This window comes from Ipomoea nil, unplaced genomic scaffold, assembly GCF_001879475.1.
Source record: "Ipomoea nil cultivar Tokyo-kokei standard unplaced genomic scaffold, Asagao_1.1 scaffold0276, whole genome shotgun sequence".
Classification (NCBI taxonomy): domain Eukaryota; kingdom Viridiplantae; phylum Streptophyta; class Magnoliopsida; order Solanales; family Convolvulaceae; genus Ipomoea; species Ipomoea nil.
Window position 1 is genome coordinate 137,687 of NW_017616704.1, and position 18,139 is coordinate 155,825.

At 38.3% G+C, this 18,139-nt stretch overlaps 2 protein-coding genes across 3 annotated transcripts; one reads left to right on the forward strand and one right to left on the reverse strand.

Moving 5' to 3' along the window:
* Window positions 1–1,984: 1,984 nt before the first annotated feature.
* LOC109154535 (DDB1- and CUL4-associated factor 4) lies at window positions 1,985–8,777 on the reverse strand. 2 transcript variants are annotated; one of them, XM_019302305.1, is made up of 13 exons: window positions 8,566–8,777; window positions 8,364–8,476; window positions 7,721–7,864; window positions 6,577–6,704; window positions 5,238–5,465; window positions 4,880–5,055; window positions 4,451–4,551; window positions 3,733–3,897; window positions 3,524–3,579; window positions 3,341–3,398; window positions 2,596–2,716; window positions 2,412–2,522; window positions 1,985–2,232 (listed from the first exon to the last, which is right to left on the reverse strand). In XM_019302305.1, the coding sequence occupies exons 1-13, from the start codon at window positions 8,573–8,575 to the stop codon at window positions 2,150–2,152; spliced, it is 1,494 nt and encodes a 497-aa protein (XP_019157850.1). In that variant the 5' UTR covers window positions 8,576–8,777; the 3' UTR covers window positions 1,985–2,149. The 2 variants fall into 2 exon arrangements, with proteins under 2 accessions (XP_019157850.1, XP_019157859.1); XM_019302314.1 differs by lacking the exons at window positions 8,364–8,476; window positions 8,566–8,777 and having other exon boundaries at window positions 7,697–7,813.
* A 3,316-nt stretch (window positions 8,778–12,093) lies between these two features.
* LOC109154983 lies at window positions 12,094–15,980 on the forward strand. The gene is made up of 4 exons (XM_019302725.1): window positions 12,094–12,331; window positions 12,431–13,974; window positions 14,035–14,841; window positions 15,654–15,980. Exons 1-4 carry the CDS (start codon window positions 12,094–12,096, stop codon window positions 15,978–15,980), a joined length of 2,916 nt encoding a protein of 971 aa, XP_019158270.1.
* Window positions 15,981–18,139: the final 2,159 nt, after the last annotated feature.

The window sequence follows — 18,139 nt, forward strand, 5'->3', positions numbered from 1 at the left end:
AAGCAAATAGTATGCAGCACTTCAAACTCCACTTTTTGCATTCCACCTTCCACATTTACCAACACCACCAGGGGTTTAGTGAGTTCAATCTCGACCGCTACTCCCTGCGAATTTCCCTCTCTCCACTCCCGCAGTTGTGGTGTCAAGTTTCAACGGGGTACTGATGTTCTTTAGGATTGATTTGGTCGCATCCTCTATAAAAAAAAAAAAAACTCAACCGGGAGCCGGACCCAAACCGCCATCCTTTCAACCTTTGCCGATGAAGGGTCGAAGTCGGGTCTCCATCTCTGTGCCACCACGTACTGGTCGAATAGCTTCCAGGGGCATCCACTAATGCATGAAGGCAGTCATGCTGCGGTTGGAATCTGGCAATAAACCACCCCATGCCAAGGTCGACGAATTCCACCAATCCTTGGGGATTCCATAGGCGCAACATGTGTTGCTGAAACAGAGATAAAGCAATCGGTTTCCCTAGGTACTTCACAATGAGAGCGTTCTTCCATGGTTTAGCCCACTGTTCCCTTAGAGCTTTGGGAAAGTTAACCACCGAATACCCTCCTCGCCTTCGACAACTTCATCTGACCTATCGTCTTCAATCACAATATCATCACCAAACCAATTGGACTCCTTTTCTCTTCTCGGCAGTTCAGTCCCCAGCCTCAGGTGATCTGCCATTGTCTCCGCGAAAGATCGCTTGGTCATTCTGAAACGGTTAAAAACTCTCTCATTTCCCTCCTTTGGAGCCGATTATCCCCGCCGATCGGCGGCGGCGCTTCGACCTCGGCCTCCATGGCCGAGACCAGATCCGCGAGGCGGGAAACTTACCCCAAAAAAAAAAAAAAAAAAAAAAAAAATCTTTACCCTAAAGTCGTTGAGAGATTTTTTTTTTTTTTTCCCATCTAGCATCAGAGCTAAGTGTAAGATAAGAATTAAGAAAATGTCTCTTGAATAAAAATTTCTAAAAATATTTTCTACGAAAATGAGTCCTTTTTTCTTTGACCAAAATGATTATTTTCTATTGACTTCATTTTTCGTTAATAGCCAAACACTAGAAACTCCAGAAAATAATTTCCATTTTTCAAGTTTTCAAACGGACCTTAAATGTAAAACAAACCAAAAGTGAAAGACAAAATCTTCTATGACTGCCTCACGAATCCTCATCGGTGAGACTATCCGAGTTTTTAATAAATATTACACTTTTTCTCATAAGTAACTCTTTAACCCTTAATATTACATTTTGAAATTAAAAATGTTATATTTTAATCAAAGAGTATTACATTTTTTCACATAAATATTATACTTTCTCTTATAAGTTATGAGTAACAATCAATCAATCTATCATATTAACTTCATTCGCACTATCTCACATGAGACTCACCCAAAGTGAATATCTCGTAAGATTTAAAGTAAAATAAACTCTTTATTAGGTACCAAATTTTAATTTTTACTTTTGGGTAGGTAAGGTATGGGTCGTTATATCCTACACCACGCGCCGCGCGCCTCCCAAAACGACGTCGTTTTGGGGTAGTGTTGGGAGGCGCGGTAAGAAGTTGCTGAGATTATGTGTATTTGTTCACAACGTTATGTGTATTGGTTCAAACAGTTATGTGTATTTTTTATACAATTATGTACATTCTTTTTATACAATTATGTACATCCAAATCAGAAAATTTGTGTGTATTATGTTAAGAGTTGATGTGTATTATGTTAAAAGTTTATGTTTATTATGTATTATGTTAGATTATGTGTATTATCTTTTAAAAAGAGTATGTATATTTTGTTATATAATTATGTACATTCATGTATAACATTATATGTATTCTAGTATAACATTATGTACATTCTTGAACAACGGGTTTTTTTTTTAAGAAAAAACTACTGCCATTCACTGGGGCGGAAAATTTCAAAAAAAAAAAATAATTAAAACGACGTCGTTTTGCATCTGGGCGCATAGTGCAACGCGCGCCGTGGTGTAGGATATAAATTGCCGTAAGGTATCAACAACTTTAAAAGCTATACATCTTGATGCCTGTCAACTGTTTTGTTACTTCTACCACAAAGATAATTAACACAACATGCAGCCATGAAAATGCCAGAAAGCTGGTGTCAAAATTGAGCTGAAATTTCGAATACAAAGCCATCTAGGAACTTAAACTGGCCAGCCTATATGAAACAGTCCATCTTGGGATCCAAGCCAAGCACCTCGGGTCGTATTTTGCAAGCCATGAATCCCTATCGAAAAGTTCAAGTATAAGCTGACTAAGGGAAAGAAAGATGTGTTGCAAAAAGCCTCGAGAAGTTAAGTATAAGCTGACCAAGGGAAAGAAAGATGTGTTGCAAAAAGCCTTTAATAATAATAATAATAATAATAATAATAATAATAATAATAATAATAATAATAATAATAATACCTCCTGTTCTTGGCCAGCATACAACGGAGGGGATTGCATTCATGAATTTATTTCGAAACAACATTTCACCTGACTTGATGCTCCAAAGCCGCACGTAGCAGTCCTCTCCACCTACAGGACAGGATATCGGTGTAAGGTGATTCATTAGTTTTATAAAGGCACCTAGAGAATTAACTTTCCTTACCAGACATGACAATACTCTCTGATGGATCAACTCCGAGCTGTATGCGTGTGTGAGAATTTACGTTGCCTTCATAAGATTGCACAGCTCCTCTCTGAATTAGGCGATTATCATATAGCTTGATCTGTGGAAATACAAGTAATTAAGTATTTAAACATTATTTAACAAAAACAATTAGTAGTAGTAGTAAGTATTTCTGCCACATTAAATATGAGAGATCTATAGGGTAAAACAATAATATAAGAAAAAATAAGTTGTAGTAGTAAGTAGTAAGTAGTAGTAGATGTGGAGAAGGCGAGAAGCTAAAGCAACCAAAAGAAGAAGCTAAAATAACAAAAAATGAAATAATTAATCAACCAAAACAACATAAAACCTTCTCAAATATAGTGTATCATTTGCCAATGACCTTGTGGTCTAGTGGCATGAAGTGGCTCTCCCTAATGGGAGGTCATGGGTTTGAGTCCCAGTAGGGGCGGTATTGAACTCTTTGTGCTTCAATAGGTTGAGAAAGTAGCTATGAACAGATGCTACATTGTAACAGAGTCAGTAGTACTCAAAAAAAAAAAAAAAAGTATCATTTATTCCATGGAAAACATATTTCTCTATATTTTTATCTTGGATCTATTTGCAATGATGATAATTCCTGAAATTCTAATCTGTTTTAGAAGGCTTCCTCAATATTTGGATTGACTAGTGATGCATATTGAATGTAAAATTTTCAAATATTTAGATAAGGCTGAACACTAACCGATCCATCCATGGAGCTTGCCAAGAAATACTGGTCATACAGCGCCAGAGATGCAATACTGAAATTTCAAAAGAAAAAGGAACATCCAATGCTTAAAAAAAATCTGCATCAAATAGATATGAATTTTTTTTCTTCTTATGTTTTGGGATTAAGTAGCAGGATCAAAGAGCGAAATCCACTAACCAAGAAATAGATGATGGCATAAATATTGTATCAGAACGGCACATGTTCCCTTTGAGCTGCATAGGCATATGAATGTGATTAGTTTTGTTTAAATGATGTGTTCAAGCAAAGAGTATGAGCTTTCAGAAATACTAGAGAGAATACATTTTACAGCTTTAGTAAAATTGTTATAACACACAAGATCAAGCTCATTAGAAACGACCTGATACCTCAAACCGTTCTTGGTGGAACTTCTTAGCTCGTCCACTTGAAGCCTCATGAGTATGGTATGGAATCTGATGTCTAGGAAGTCTACTGGAAAAGTTCTCTGGTCTTTGGCGAGCATCAATTGATAAAATAGCTCCATTTCTCAGTCCACATAATATGGTATTACCCTGCAATAAGTAAATGCTACCTTCTCAATAAAGAGGACCACTCCAAACAATTTATATAAATCCTCAGAAATCAATTGTAGGACTATTTTCTAGAACTACAGGAGGAAGATCGTTGAAATCTAGAATCCTGGCATATGCTATTACATGGATATGACAGGTACATGCAGTTATTGCATGCCAACTAAAAATAAAGAAAAAGGGATTGAGACTGAAGTGACTTCTCTTTAAAAGAGCAAACTCCACAACATGTAGACTTGAATGCATTATTGCACACTTCATGATTGACAACTTATTAACTATAATTTTTGTGTATTTCCTCAGTAAGCAACTTAAGCAGTTAAATCCTGGATATTTATGGTGGCATTGCGCACCATTGCCATCACTAGATGACAGGTATCCTGACTTAAGATGATAAAGATGATGGTCTCATTAAGATATTGCCACAACTTTGGAAAATGTGCACATTGAAGCCCATTGATTTTATAAGAAAACATCATAAGATTTAAAAAGGCCAAAGGAGACAACTGGAACATGAACACTTGTTGGTAATTACCGATTGATCTAATTGTAAAGAGAAAACATCACTTTTACAACGGCAAATCCATGATTTCGTTCCAGTATCTATATTCACCAGAGCAGCTCCCGTATTGGTGCCTAAAGCAGGGGAAGTAAAAAGAATAAGAAAACTAACAGAAGATATGCACATACATATAGCTGAATATAGCACAAGATTATACATTTCAGTCAAACGTGGCCCAAAATTAACTACCCATGACGTGAAACAACAAAATGTTTCACATACTTGGAAGTCAGGTTATGTGATTATTTGTACAATCATTTTAACATGCAATTTGCACTTTAACAATAGATTTTATGTATCATTCTGCCATAGAATTCTAAATTTATGCAATAGAATCTGTAAAATGCTAGCTACTATATGATGGGGAACATTTTCAAAGTCCAAAGGAAAGAGAGAACTTGCCAATCACTGCTCGACTCCCATCAAAATTACAGTCTGCTGTCCAAACTGTATAGTCAAAAGAGGTAATCTTAGACAGCCTCCTCAGTATAGGTGAATGTGAATTTAAATCAAGTTGTTCACTGAGGTCCAGAATATAGACTGTTCCACCAGATCCTTCAGACCCCAAGGTAGTTATCCTGCATCCTTTTGTTAAGTCATACAAATGTATAAACATCCTTTTCTTTTCTTTTCAGACATGAAGTCATCATTTCAAAAAGGAAATAAAGAATTAAAAGCATTCAGAATGAACAAGTGACTAAATATATTTCACAACAGAAAGAAAAGCAAAGCAGCTACATATGATATTTTAAAAGGATACAGAGCACGACTTGAGGAAGCAGTTTCAACTGGCTGATGAAGCTTCTGGCACATCTTTATGCAAGAAATAGTAGATGGCATATTTAGAATTGCTCCTGGATATCTCCATGCAAGCCCTGGTGATTCAATACAACCCACAGAGTTTCCTGCATTGGATGGCCATACACGATCTGGCAGCAATTTCGAACCATGATCAAATTCTTCTCCAACCTTTCCTACTTCAAATATACTGCAAAAATACCAAGCTTCAAAAGAAACAACTTTGAAAGGGGATCTATAGTTGCCCACACCAGCTGAAGTTTTAAATTTGAAAGAAAAAATAAATAAATATAGCAAAAGGATTAGAATGGTTGTGCAAGCAACTGAAGGGAAAATCATGAAAGGTTTAGAGGTGCTCAACCACTCTAAAAGTTCAAGCAAATACAGAAGGGAGATATTTCATACATATTTAACCTCAATAACAAGAATCATTGCAAAACATAGAATCCCAACTGCAGTTGAACGAAACTCTAATATATCAAGGAATATAATCTCAATGAAAGATATTATTTCAACGTCCATACTTAAAGCGAAAATATAAAACAGAAAACAAAATAAGAACTAATTTTGCACATGGATGGGTGCTCAAAGACAAGGAAAATCTACAGAACTTCAACTGTCTGAGCCCATATTCACAAAATTCATGTACATAAAGTGCAACTGGTGTTGGAAATCCTTCAGATAACAACCAGACCAGAGTATGGTTCTCATAAGGATAGAAACAAGAAGCTAGCATGCATTATTTACTGAATATGAGAATGAGATGAGTACAAAATTGTCAAAACTGAGTAGCTTTTTATTTTTCTTGACTGGTCATCATAATAGGGATACAGACATTTAATAATACTTTCAGCCACAAACAGATGTTCTGAAAGAATCCAATCAGGGAGAATAATGAGGTGCTTAGATGAAAAATGAATCAATCAGAATTATCATGAGCCACTTAGATGCATATAGTAGCAGCAAACTCAGAAGTAAAATAGATGCCACAAAACTGAAATTGGATGCTTAGTGGCAATCCCCTACTGTACCAAAGAAAGAGAGGATTTAATAGTTTCAGGAGAAAAGAAAAAGAACAAAGCATAGATGAATGTCTATAAATCAATCAGTAGCATAGAAAAGACTAGAAGTACTAGAATAGCTATAGACACTCATTATTTCAGTTTTCAGGTAGTAGTACTCTTCAAAAGTCACCATTCCCCGTAGCACCATAGAGCATAGCAACTTTAACAGATTGGTTCCACCCATAAAAACAAGAAAATTGATATTTACTAGTAGTTTTAACTATCCTCTGGACATACCATAATGAGCCATTCACATTGCCAGTCAGTAAAATATCTGTTTCTACAGTGCCCTCTAGCCTGTCTACCCCAACACTCATCTGCTCCAATGCATTATCCACCATTCTTTTTGTGTTATACTTCCATATCTGAATGAAATATAAAATAGGATGAGAAATGTGCTATAGAATATTTTTCATTGTTTAGAAGCTTGTAAAAGAGAAAGATAAATGAGAAAAGATAATTCCAAGGGCCAGCAAAGACAATGCTGATCAAGATCTAATAACTAGTTCAGTGAATCATCCATTAATATTCACATCTAGTAACTTGTCTCCACTAAAAACCCATTGTGCAGAACTTCAAAAAATAGGGAGATATTTTCCAATGTAAATTTTGTTATATAGGTCAAAACAGAAAATATTCAAAGACACATAGAGGGCTTTACAATTCTGTTTTCCCGTTTTAGACAAATTTGTGAAATTCAAGTGATGAAAAAGAATAATAGGAAAGACGGCTAGGAACTCTCATACTCTAACAGTCCGAATGAACTAACTCCTAAGAGGTTGATTGGGTTCACTTGCAACTATCTGCTTTTAGGGCAAAATTTGGTATTGATTGATAGGGCCCACTCAATCTGAAGCACTCAACTCTTGAACCAGTCAAAGGAACAGGGAGCAGATTACTAATACAAATCCCCCAAATCCCTCAGGCCAATTGAACCCTATGTCTTGGCTTTTTGATCCCTCTTGAGTGAATAAAGAGAAAAACTGAACCAAAGCAAAAAAATTTAAAAAATAAAATAAAATTATCCCCCCTAACAGGGGTCCATCTGACATGAGAATATGGTTGAATGTCAATCTTCTGACCTAAACCAATTGCATTCCTTATTACCATCACAAATGAAAATGGTATTAACTTTGTAAAATAAGTCTACTTGATGGTAGATACATTATTATCAAGCATGCCAAAATTAAGACAATAAAATCTAAGTCTTAAAAGCCTACAGCATCTACAAAACTAGAAATTGGCACTGAAGCATATCTACAGTGCAGCCAAGTGGGAGTTTCTGGGAGATATAAATCAATTAAGATGTGAGATGTATGATAAATTAAGAGACAAGCATGAAATTTTTGAACATTACTGATCATAAATCAATGAACCAGACCATAGGTTGTGAAGCTTGTCTCTTCTGGTATTCCATTTGAAAACTGAATTTCCCTTTCCTGGTAGTTATCAACTGGCCACACAATTCCCTTGCCTGGAGAAGCTTACTAGTTCTGATTTTCATGCATTTATATATATCTTTTCCCTACAACATAACAAAATAAAAGTCATATTATATTATTAATAAATACAACTTAGTGTGAAAGGAACCAATTTAAGATACACTGGTAGCAAAAATGTTTAGATGATTCAAGCATGTTCAGTGTAGGCCTACTGATGCCAGGTTAACAAAGAGTGATAACATGATAGTGCTTAGGGCATTAAGAACCCACGAATGCAAATAGAATGAAGAATTAAACACATAAGATACCAAAGAAGCAAATAATTTCAGAAAATAGGATTCGGTATTTGGCACATTTAGTTCGAGTTTAGTATAATAGCTACAAGTTGAGCTGAGTTCATAACTAATGAGATTGTCAAGCCATACAAAACAACTATGCATGTTGATGCCCGAGTATAAGAAAGTAAATGCACTTATACATGAAGCAATGGTCATAAAGGTCCAAACTTTTCGTCTCAGCTGTTGGGGGACGCTAAATAATTACTACTCCGTACATCAACAAACAGGTACTCAAAAATAATACCTTGACAGCAGAAGGCAGCGGAGGAGATTTCCGTTTACGGGAAGAGCCAGGAATTGGTCCCTTGAGAGGGAAATACCTGTTCTTCTCCGAATCATAGTAGAACCCCGGAAGCTCTGTGAATCCAAAAGGTGAAGAATTACAGTGTTGAACAAGTATGAAACCAAATAATATTCCATTGAATTAGCAAAATTAGAGAGAAAACCTTTGGGCATTATTGAAAGTGTTGTATAATAGGATGATGAAGGTGATGATAATTGCTGTTGCTTACTAATGCGAGTCGCGAACTATGAGCCTAGCAGCGGTTGAAGCGTTGGTGTGTTTGAGACTTTGAGCCTTTGATGGGCAGAGCGCAGAGGCGGTGATATGGATTATGGAGTTTGAAAAAGCGTAAGCGGGTCGGGTAATTGCATAGTTCGACTCTGGGTAGGTTTCGTCCAATTCTTTTCAGTTACTTTAGGGTTGTATGAAAAGTTGAAAACTCTGCTCATTACTTTAATTTTTTGAGTGCTGTAGTATATACGGCAATGTTATTATGGTGCAAGATATAAAAGTTTGTTATATTGAAGATATAGGATTGATAAGATTTTAGATGTAATAAATAGACAAAATATAATTTATTGGCCTTCCATAAACAAAACAATTACACATGATTTCTTTGTTTAAAAGACCTCTAGATTCCCCACAAATTAAGACTTTAAGACCGTCACGATCACTCACCCTCGAAACTGCTACATATAATTGGTTATGGTTAAAAACTGGTTTTTTCAGTAACAAACCCACATGTGAAAGCGTTTGACCTTGACTTTTGTTAATTGTCATTGCATATGATAGCATAAGTGGAAATTGTTTTCTTTTAAATTTAAATAGTAGTCTTGGGTCTGAATGAGTCAATGATAGCCTTAGTATCAACACGTTTGTACCTGCGTTGTTGTCACATAGGATCTGTGCCTCAATAACATGATTTCCCAACTGTGTTACTATCAACCTTGTACCATTACATAGTCCCAAGGAGTGATCTATATTTCTCAGTAGCATAACTGGAGTTCCAACTTTCAAGGTTAAACAATGGTTGGGAATCCCTGAACATATTAAACTGTTTAAAAATTCTGTTGTGTGGACCTCAAATTGCATATCAACATTTGTTTCAAATATATTCTGGATGAGGCTTGATCCAATAGACACCTTTTTACTGTTCCACTGGAATCAACAGTCAAAACATTGACTTCATTCACACCAGTGATGGGACTTTCAACCTCATCCTCATCATCCACAAAGAAGTCCTAATATTATGGAAAAAAAAAGAAAAAAAAAAAGACAATGTGAAGTTTTCAACGTATCCCAAAAATTTAAAGTGTTCATTAATAAATTTATTATATACATAATTCTCTACAATAACTAACTACACTACGCATTGTAATATACTGCTAATTACATCATAAATAAAACTCAATGATGTCTCCATAGCAACCATAGTGCAATATGGTACCTGCAACTTATTTTAAAGATCTAACACAGAATTTAGCATATTTATAGAAGATATATAAATGAATGATTAGGTAAAAAATGCAGTAGAGAAAATTAAAAAAGCACATAGGGCTGATTATCCACACATCGATCAGAAACACAATAAAATGATAAAATTCCACTGGGGGGTTAATGCATGGCTGAAAAAAACCATTAAAATGCCACATTTAAAAAAACATTGTCCAAGGACGCATTATTCAGTGCTATTTGTAGGGAATGGGTCCCTTCTCTCTCTTTTCTTTTGGATGTAATTTATTCTGAATGTTTGAATTAATATATGCGTTTCATTTGTTTTCAAAAAGGCTTTTCATCCAAAAGTCTTCAAAGGGATTCAAAGTTCATCACCCTAAAATTTTATAAGCTTGACAGTTATCTATTTGGATTTCCTTAAGCTGTGTTGAGGAGAATTCATCCAGAAGGCATCTTTTCACAACCTCACTTCCAGATTCTTTTGAGTTGTGTTCAAACCCTGTGGCTCATGCAAGTTTTGGTACATCTGTCTCAGCTTTTTTCTACTATAGGTATAGCCCATTGGTTATAATACACATCAATTATTTTAAGATACAAAGGTCCATTTAGTATCTTATCTTAACAACTCTGCTATAGGTTGGAGCAAAAGGTATTTTATTTGCCTCCCAAACGTGTACCTGGTCAGCAACAATGACCTAAACCAAAGTGTTATACAGATAAGGGGAATGCCCCATTATTATATTGCTTCAAGCTTTTATGCTACTTCTGAATTTATATTTCCTGAAATATATTACCAATGTATTTAAGCTTTTATACTACCTCTGATTTTTTTTTTCCAGTTGGTATGGTCCAACACACAATAACATTAAGTATATACTCCGTATTACTTAACAGATTCAACAAACAATGATGAAATTCAGCTTAAAATATAAAGTACAAAAAAGTAAACTTTTTTCTTGTGTTTGTTGTAGTAACATTAAATTGTGTTACTCAAAATAATATGAATATTTTAGTTACAGGGACCACCACTGATACGGGTGATAGTTCATGACCAAAATATCAAGTACTGGAATCTGCTTTGGGTACTTCAAATATTATGTAAGTGCTGCTAAATATTATCTTATGAAATTACATTGATCATTCTGCTAATATCAAGTATTTTGCTTTTGTTCATTGAAACTTTAATCATTCTGCTGATATCTAGTATTTTACTTTGACATATAGCTTATGTCAAGTCATTAGGATATAGAAAACAAAAGTAGAAAAAATTAGAACAGATTAGTAAAAATGTTAGTATAATAACAGAAAATGAGAAAATATTAGAAAAAAGATTAGTAAAAATATGAACCCTTTGGTTTAGGGTTTAGTGCACATAAGTTCCATATAAAAAAAAAAAAACAGATTATTTCTTTGACATAGATTAAAAAAATGAATAGAATGCATTGTTTGCAGGTTTGTAAAGAAAATATATATTACCTCAATGTTGTGCAAGACACATTCTTGACTCTTTCGGCCTTCAGGTACAATATATGCCCATATTAATCTTGACATAATTTCTTTCTTATATGTAGTTGGGCAGATGTCCTTTTTCTAAGATGTATGGTGGAGCCATTTTCAGGTTAAAGTCTAGCTAGGCAGAGAATAACAAATACACAGAGGGTTATAGCAAAGTGTCGATTGTTTGTGTATAGAAGGATTTATAGAAGAGGTTTGAAGGCTGTAGAGTTCAAAAAATAATTAGCTTCCAAGGATGTAGAGTTCCAAGCAGCACCGGATACTGAAACGTCACAAATTAAAGGCTGCGAATTTTTATTTAAAAAAAAACGCTGCGTAAAGTTTATTTCTTCCAGATTTTGAATTGATTTGACACAGCGGCCTGCAAAATTAGTATTACGAGGAACAACTTCCCACAAATTTGGGAAACCAAAAAAGTGGCTGATAATAAGTTAAGTATTTAATTTAATTCCAATACAAATACAATTAGTTAAAATATGAAGGTAATTAAAAGTATATGATCGCAGCATTCTAAGGGCCAAACGACGTCACTTCTATTGGGCTGAAAAATTAAGCAATGTGATTGACTGAATTCTTATGGCTTTATTATATGGTAGGATAGTAGGATATGTAATTACTTTAATTTATTTGATTTTAAAAATATTAGTTGAATTAGTAAATATATTTTTTTCTTTAATTTTTTCAATTCAAAATTATAAGAGGTATCAATGTGTGATTCATTATGAACCAAAGAGTAGGACTAAGGCGTGCAACCGAAGAAGATGAGCATGTAGTTGTGGGGGGTGAGCAAGGCGGGTTGGTGATCCATTCGTCAAGGGTGTTCGGTGGGGACGAGGCAGGCGATCTCCCATCGCCAGTCTGGCATCTCACAAAAGAACACCATAATGACCCGCCAGGGCACGTTGACGATGAAGGTGACGTGGTTATGGATTTGGAAGGAATCCCGGGGTTAGGTGATGGTGATGGGGCCACTATTGGCTATTGAGGTTTTGTTTCTCTTGCCTTGTTTACTTTGGTTTTTGTGCGTTTTTGCTTCCCTTTTCGTACCTTTTTTATAGATTGTTTGATATGGAATTACCAAGGGGCGAGCGGAAGGCCGTTCCGCCGTGCCCTTAAGCACTTATTACAGGTCTACAAGCCCAATATCCTGGGTCTTTTTGAACCAAAAGTTTCTGGAGATCAGGCTAACAAAATCTGCTCACAGCTCGGGTTTTCGGAATGGATCCGAGTGGAGGCCGTTGGCTTTAGTGGGGGTATTTGGGTTCTTTGGAAGGACCCGGTGCACATCTCTGTCCTTTTCACTCATCCGCAGTTTATTTTGGTGCAGGTTTCTCAAAGCGGGCAACCACCATGGGTGTTTGCGGCAGTTTATGGAAGCCCGACCCACCACCTCCGGTGCAGACTCTGGCGGGACCTATCTCAGTCCAAACGCGGCCCACAAGGCCCTTGGCTAGTGGCCGGGGACTTCAACTCAGTCATCAACAAGGAAGAAACGACTAACTATAGTTCGTTCTCTACCCAAAGGAGCTCGGATTTTGTCAACTGGATCCAAGATGAAGGTCTCATTGACTTGGGATTTTCGGGGCCCAGGTTGACGTGGGTCAAGAATGGACCGACGGGTGCTACAAAGGGGGCTCGGCTTGACCAGACCTTGTGTAATATTGACTGGCGAGTTAGGTTCCCGTATGCTGAAGTGGAGCATTTGCCTAGGGTTGCTTCGGACCATGCCCCGCTCTTGCTTCGGCTACACGGGAGCCGAAGGGGCAATCCCACTAACCTTTTCCATTTTCATTTTCAGGCTGCTTGGCTTACTCACCAGGACTTGACGAAGGTTGTTCAGAGGATGCGAAACACGGATCGGGATTTGGCCGACAACGTTCAAAGGGTTGCACATGGCCTTTCTGACTGGAATAAAGAGGTGTTTGGGAATATCTTCAAAGAGAAGAAAGTTTTGCTTTCCAGGCTTGGAGGAATCCAACGGATTCTTGCTAATAAGTATCATAGAGGTCTATATAAGCTCGAACAGAAGCTACAAGTTGAGCTGGAGGAAACCTTGTATCAAGAGGAGCTGTTATGGTTCCAAAGATCAAGGGAAGATTGGATAACGTCGGGGGACAGAAACACCGCTTATTATCACGCGGCTGCAACTGTCCGTCAGTCACGCACAAAGGTAATAAAGTTGATAGACGAGAATGGGAACTGGCTCACTAAGGGCGAAGGGCTACGAGAACATGTTAGGAACTTTTATGATGCTCTGTTCACCGAAGACACGGAGGTGACAAGTGTGCTCGATATTGAAGCACGTTTCCCTAGGATTAGGCGCATAGACAGACGGGTGTTTAATAGGGAGGTCACAAAAGAGGAAGTGCAGAAGGCTGTCTTTGACATGAAACCGTTCAAAGCCCCGGGCCCGGATGGCTTACCGGCGGGCTTCTATCAGCATACGTGGGAAGTAACGGGAGATAGCATTTTCAATTTGGTCCGAAGTGTTTTCAAATCTGGTGAGATCCTGGAAGGTTTGAATGATACGCTCGTCGCGCTAATTCCAAAAGTCCGGTCCCCCGACACGATTAAACAGTTTCGGCCTATTAGCCTTTGCAATGTAAGTTATAAAATCCTGACCGAGACAATTACTAACAGGTTAAAGTGTATCTTGCCTTAGGTTATAGGACCGCACCAAAGTTCCTTCGTCCCAGAAAGACAGATTACGGACAACGTGATTGTGTACCAGGAAGTTATGCACACCATGCGGGAGGCTCGTGGAAAGCAAAGATACATGGCCATTAAACTGGACCTGAAAAAAGCCTACGACAGGCTGTCGTGGGATTTCATCAAGGACACTATGGTACAGGCAGGTTTTAATGATAGTTGGGTTAAAATTATTATGTCTTGCGTTTCAACTTCCAGGTTAGCAATCATTTGGAATGGGGAAAGACTAGAATATTTCAGGCCCGAACGAGGTATTCGTCAGGGAGACGCCATGTCCCCAGCTATCTTCGTCTTGTGTATGGAACGGCTCAGTCATTTAATCCTGTCCGAGGTCACTAAAAGGAATTGGAAAGGAATCAAATTGGCTCCAGACGGGCCAATCTTGTCTCATTTATGCTTCGCCGATGATATGGTACTTTTCACCAAGGCATCGGTGGCTCAGGTGGATATTGTGCAAAGCTGTCTGGATTCCTTTTGTAAGGTCTCTGGGCAGAAAATCAGTCTCAGTAAGTCACGGGTCCACTTTTCAAGAAACACGACCCCAGAAGTGGCTACAGTGATTGCGGGCAAGTTGGGTATAGCTACAACAACAGACTTGGGAAGGTACTTAGGAGTGCCATCCATCCATGGCCGGGTGACTTGCAATACTTATGCTGGCCTTTTGGAGCGCATTGCGCATAGGTTGGAAGGGTGGAAGGCCAAAACTCTGTCGCTTGCCGGGAGAGTCACATTAGCGAAATCTGTTCTGAACGCTATCCCGGTTTACACCATGCAGACCGCAGCACTCCCGAAAGGAATTTGCGATGAAATTGAAAAAAGGACCAGACGCTTTATATGGGGTAGAAATGAGCTGACAGGGGAAAAAAAATGAGTCCAGTAAGTTGAGATTTGGTTACAACGGGAAGGGTGAATGGTGGCCTCGGTCTAAGAAAACTACATGAGATGAACATTGCGTTCATGACCAAACTCTGCTGGAGATTCAGGACGGAATCAAAGGCTCTATGGGCAACCACCCTAGCGACGAAATACAAATGCCAGGCTGGTGCGAATTTTTATTTTAAAAAAAAAAAAAAACGCTGCGCAAAGTTTATTTCTTCCAGATTTTGAATTGATTTGACACAGCGGCCTACAAAATTAGTATTACGAGGAACAACTTCCCACAAATTTGGGAAACAAAAAAAGTGGCTGATAATAAGTTAAGTATTTAATTTAATTCCAATACAAATACAATTAGTTAAAATATGAAGGTAATTAAAAGTATCTGATCGCAGCATTGTAAGGGCCAAACGACGTCACTTCTATTGGGCTGAAAAATGAAGCAATGTAATTGACTGAATTCTTATGGCTTTATTATATGGTAGGATAGTAGGATATGTAATTACTTTAATTTATTTGATTAAAAATATTAGTTGAATTAGTAAATATATTCTTTTCTTTAATTTTTTCAATTCAAAATTATAAGAGGTATCAATGTATGGTGATTCATTATGAACCAAATCAAGTTAATTGGCGTGGTCTGGCCAAGGGGAGCATAGCCAAGGAATGTTTCGGGTCTTGTCCTCCTGTCTACAGTGGTGCCTCACTGGAGGGTATGTGGAGATTGTTATGGAGTCCACGATAGGGGACCTGGGATGCTATCTTGATGTTTCGATCCGGCCGCCTTGGGCGTTAGATGAGGTTGTATCCCGCCTCCGTTTCCTGTGTTCATGTGGGTCTGTATCTTCCACTTTGTGCCCATCTAGGGCTAACTTGCCAACACAGGCCCTAGCTGACTGGGTTGTTGCCGAGCCAGGGGAGACTCGTTTTTCATGTTTAGTTGAGCTTCCATCCAGGGTGCGTGTTATGCTGGCTAATGATGATGTGCCCTATGTTTTCTTTGACGTAGAAGACCCACCCTGATTATGTTTTATTTTGCTTGTGGGCCTGCGTGCCTGTATTTTGGGCCTGCGAGCCACTACTTTATTATGCTTTCATATTAATCTTGTACTTACATGTTATTTTTGTTTTCTGTTGGGTTAGTGGAGTAGATTGGCCTTGCCGGCATAGGGCGTAGGGGGCTTTCCAGCTTTGGGGGTTTTCTCTGTCTGCTCTATGCTCTCTTTGCCTATTCTGCCCATATATGTGGCTATGTGTCTCGCGGGACTTGATTCTTGTGTTTCATGCATAACATACACTCTGAGGTGGGAGTGCTCTCTTAGTCTGTAAAAAAAAAAAAAAAGAAAAAAAAAAAGATGAGAAAAACCTTGAGTTTGGTGGTTGGAAGAAAGGCTGGACTAAAAAGGGTTGGGTGGGTGTGAGGTGGGTGTTTCTGGTGCTTAGCTTATATACTATTGCTTCTGTGGATGGCCGTACAGGTTCCCCGAGCTAAAATACAGTGCGCTGTACTGAGGGAGCTGGTCTAACGCTTAAGGGTGGTATATATGTTGGCATCAGTGGTTAGGGTGCCATCGCTTGGGACTTTGGGCCGTTGAAGCCCTATGCGATAAAATGCAGAGCTCTGTACGTACGAGGGTGACCTGGGTTCCAAGGGTGGGTGGAGGTGAGAACCATTGCTCATGTAGCGGACTATTCACGGTTCCCCTGGATAAAAATGCAGAGATCTGTACCGGAGGGGATCTGTCCAACGCATGAGGGAGGTAGGGTTTCTGGGGGCTGGTTTCATTGCTTCTGTGGATGGTCACATAGGTCCCTTTGGATAAAAATGCAGAGCTCTGTACCGCGGGGGACCGACCTGACGCTTGAGGGTGGAACTAGTCTTTCTTGGCTTTTGGAACACCGTTCCCACCCTTTGTGTAGGGCATGACGCCCAGGAATTGTCCAGCTTTGTATATGGTCTGCAGAATGGGTGTTGGGCCCACTTGGTGGTTTAGAGTTAATTCCTTTCGCTTTGTTAGCCTTAGGCCTTACTCTATTCATCTGTATCTTTGTAGCTTTGGTCACTCTTGGACCTTAGCATTTGGCTTTTAATAATTTTTTTTTTAAATGTTAAAAGTGAAAAAAAAAGATATTTAAAACTTATAAAATAAAGACAAATCCATTAATCGAATCCCCAAACAGGGCATAGAGCTAACCATATGGCACACCTAGGTTTGAGAACCTAGGTGCACAGGCTAAGTTAACTAAGCATCATAAAGTCTTAATTCAATATTCAAATACAATCCCAAGGCACGCAAGCCAACTACTGAGCTAAGGATAACTAATCTAAGTCCAAGACTCTGATTAGCGCGCTCCGAAGCTGATGCTCATTACCTGAAAAACATTCGGTGTAACAACCGTCAACGAATAATGCTGGTAACCCACTCCAACGCGTTAAGTACAATATAGGTAGATATAAGAAATTCATTTGAAACTGGAATACATATATACTTACGAGACTCTAGTTTAAATCCAAGATTACGTCTCAAGGCATATCAACAGACTCAATATCATAGGATAATCATAAGAACTAACAGGCACCCTAAGCATGCAATATAAGATATGACAGGCAGATAAGCATACAAGTAATAAGTAGAGGCAACACAGGCATTCAATACAATCCATTAGAAAGTAGTCATCAAGCACACAATTCATCCTCCAACCTTATACCAAGTTCCAACCTTGTAGCTCACCTTCGTCCTTATATCAGTTCCAACCTATACCTCCAGGCCACCCTTATATCACCACCCCTTATGCCTCCGGGCAACTACATGCCCCCACCGACAAACCACCTTTCAACCACCAAAATATCAAGATGGTGTCGCAGTGCCATTCAATGATCCGCACCTCTAGTGCCACTACCAAGGGGTTAGCGCATATAGCTCTAACATGACACCGCAGCACTTATAACCTGACCCAGGCTCAACGACAAGCAAGTCTAAGGTTGGTGTGTGCCTTTAGCACAGTCACCGCTATGGGCTGTACCTTTAGTACAATGACCGGGCACAAGTGGTGCTAACCGCCAACAATTCATTTCCACCAATCACAATCTCATCACCATCATCATCATCAGCCACACTGGCCATTGCGCAATGATCACGATACTCATCATCATCCAATCAAACAACACATAATCAAATAAC

Excerpts from the sequence above, each read along its gene's own strand:
- LOC109154535 (XM_019302305.1), bottom strand. Across the intron at positions 7,865-8,363 it reads CGCTGCCTTCTGCTGTCAAG|GGAAAAGATATATATAAATG; the intron begins GTATTATTTTTG and ends GTTATGTTGTAG. Across the intron at positions 3,399-3,523 it reads ATGCCATCATCTATTTCTTG|TATTGCATCTCTGGCGCTGT; the intron begins GTTAGTGGATTT and ends TTGAAATTTCAG.
- LOC109154983 (XM_019302725.1), top strand. The coding sequence starts at position 12,094 with ATGAACCAAAGAGTAGGACTAAGGCGTGCAACCGAAGAAGATGAGCAT. Across the intron at positions 12,332-12,430 it reads AATCCCGGGGTTAGGTGATG|ATTGTTTGATATGGAATTAC; the intron begins GTGATGGGGCCA and ends CCTTTTTTATAG. Across the intron at positions 13,975-14,034 it reads GGCCTATTAGCCTTTGCAAT|GTTATAGGACCGCACCAAAG; the intron begins GTAAGTTATAAA and ends ATCTTGCCTTAG.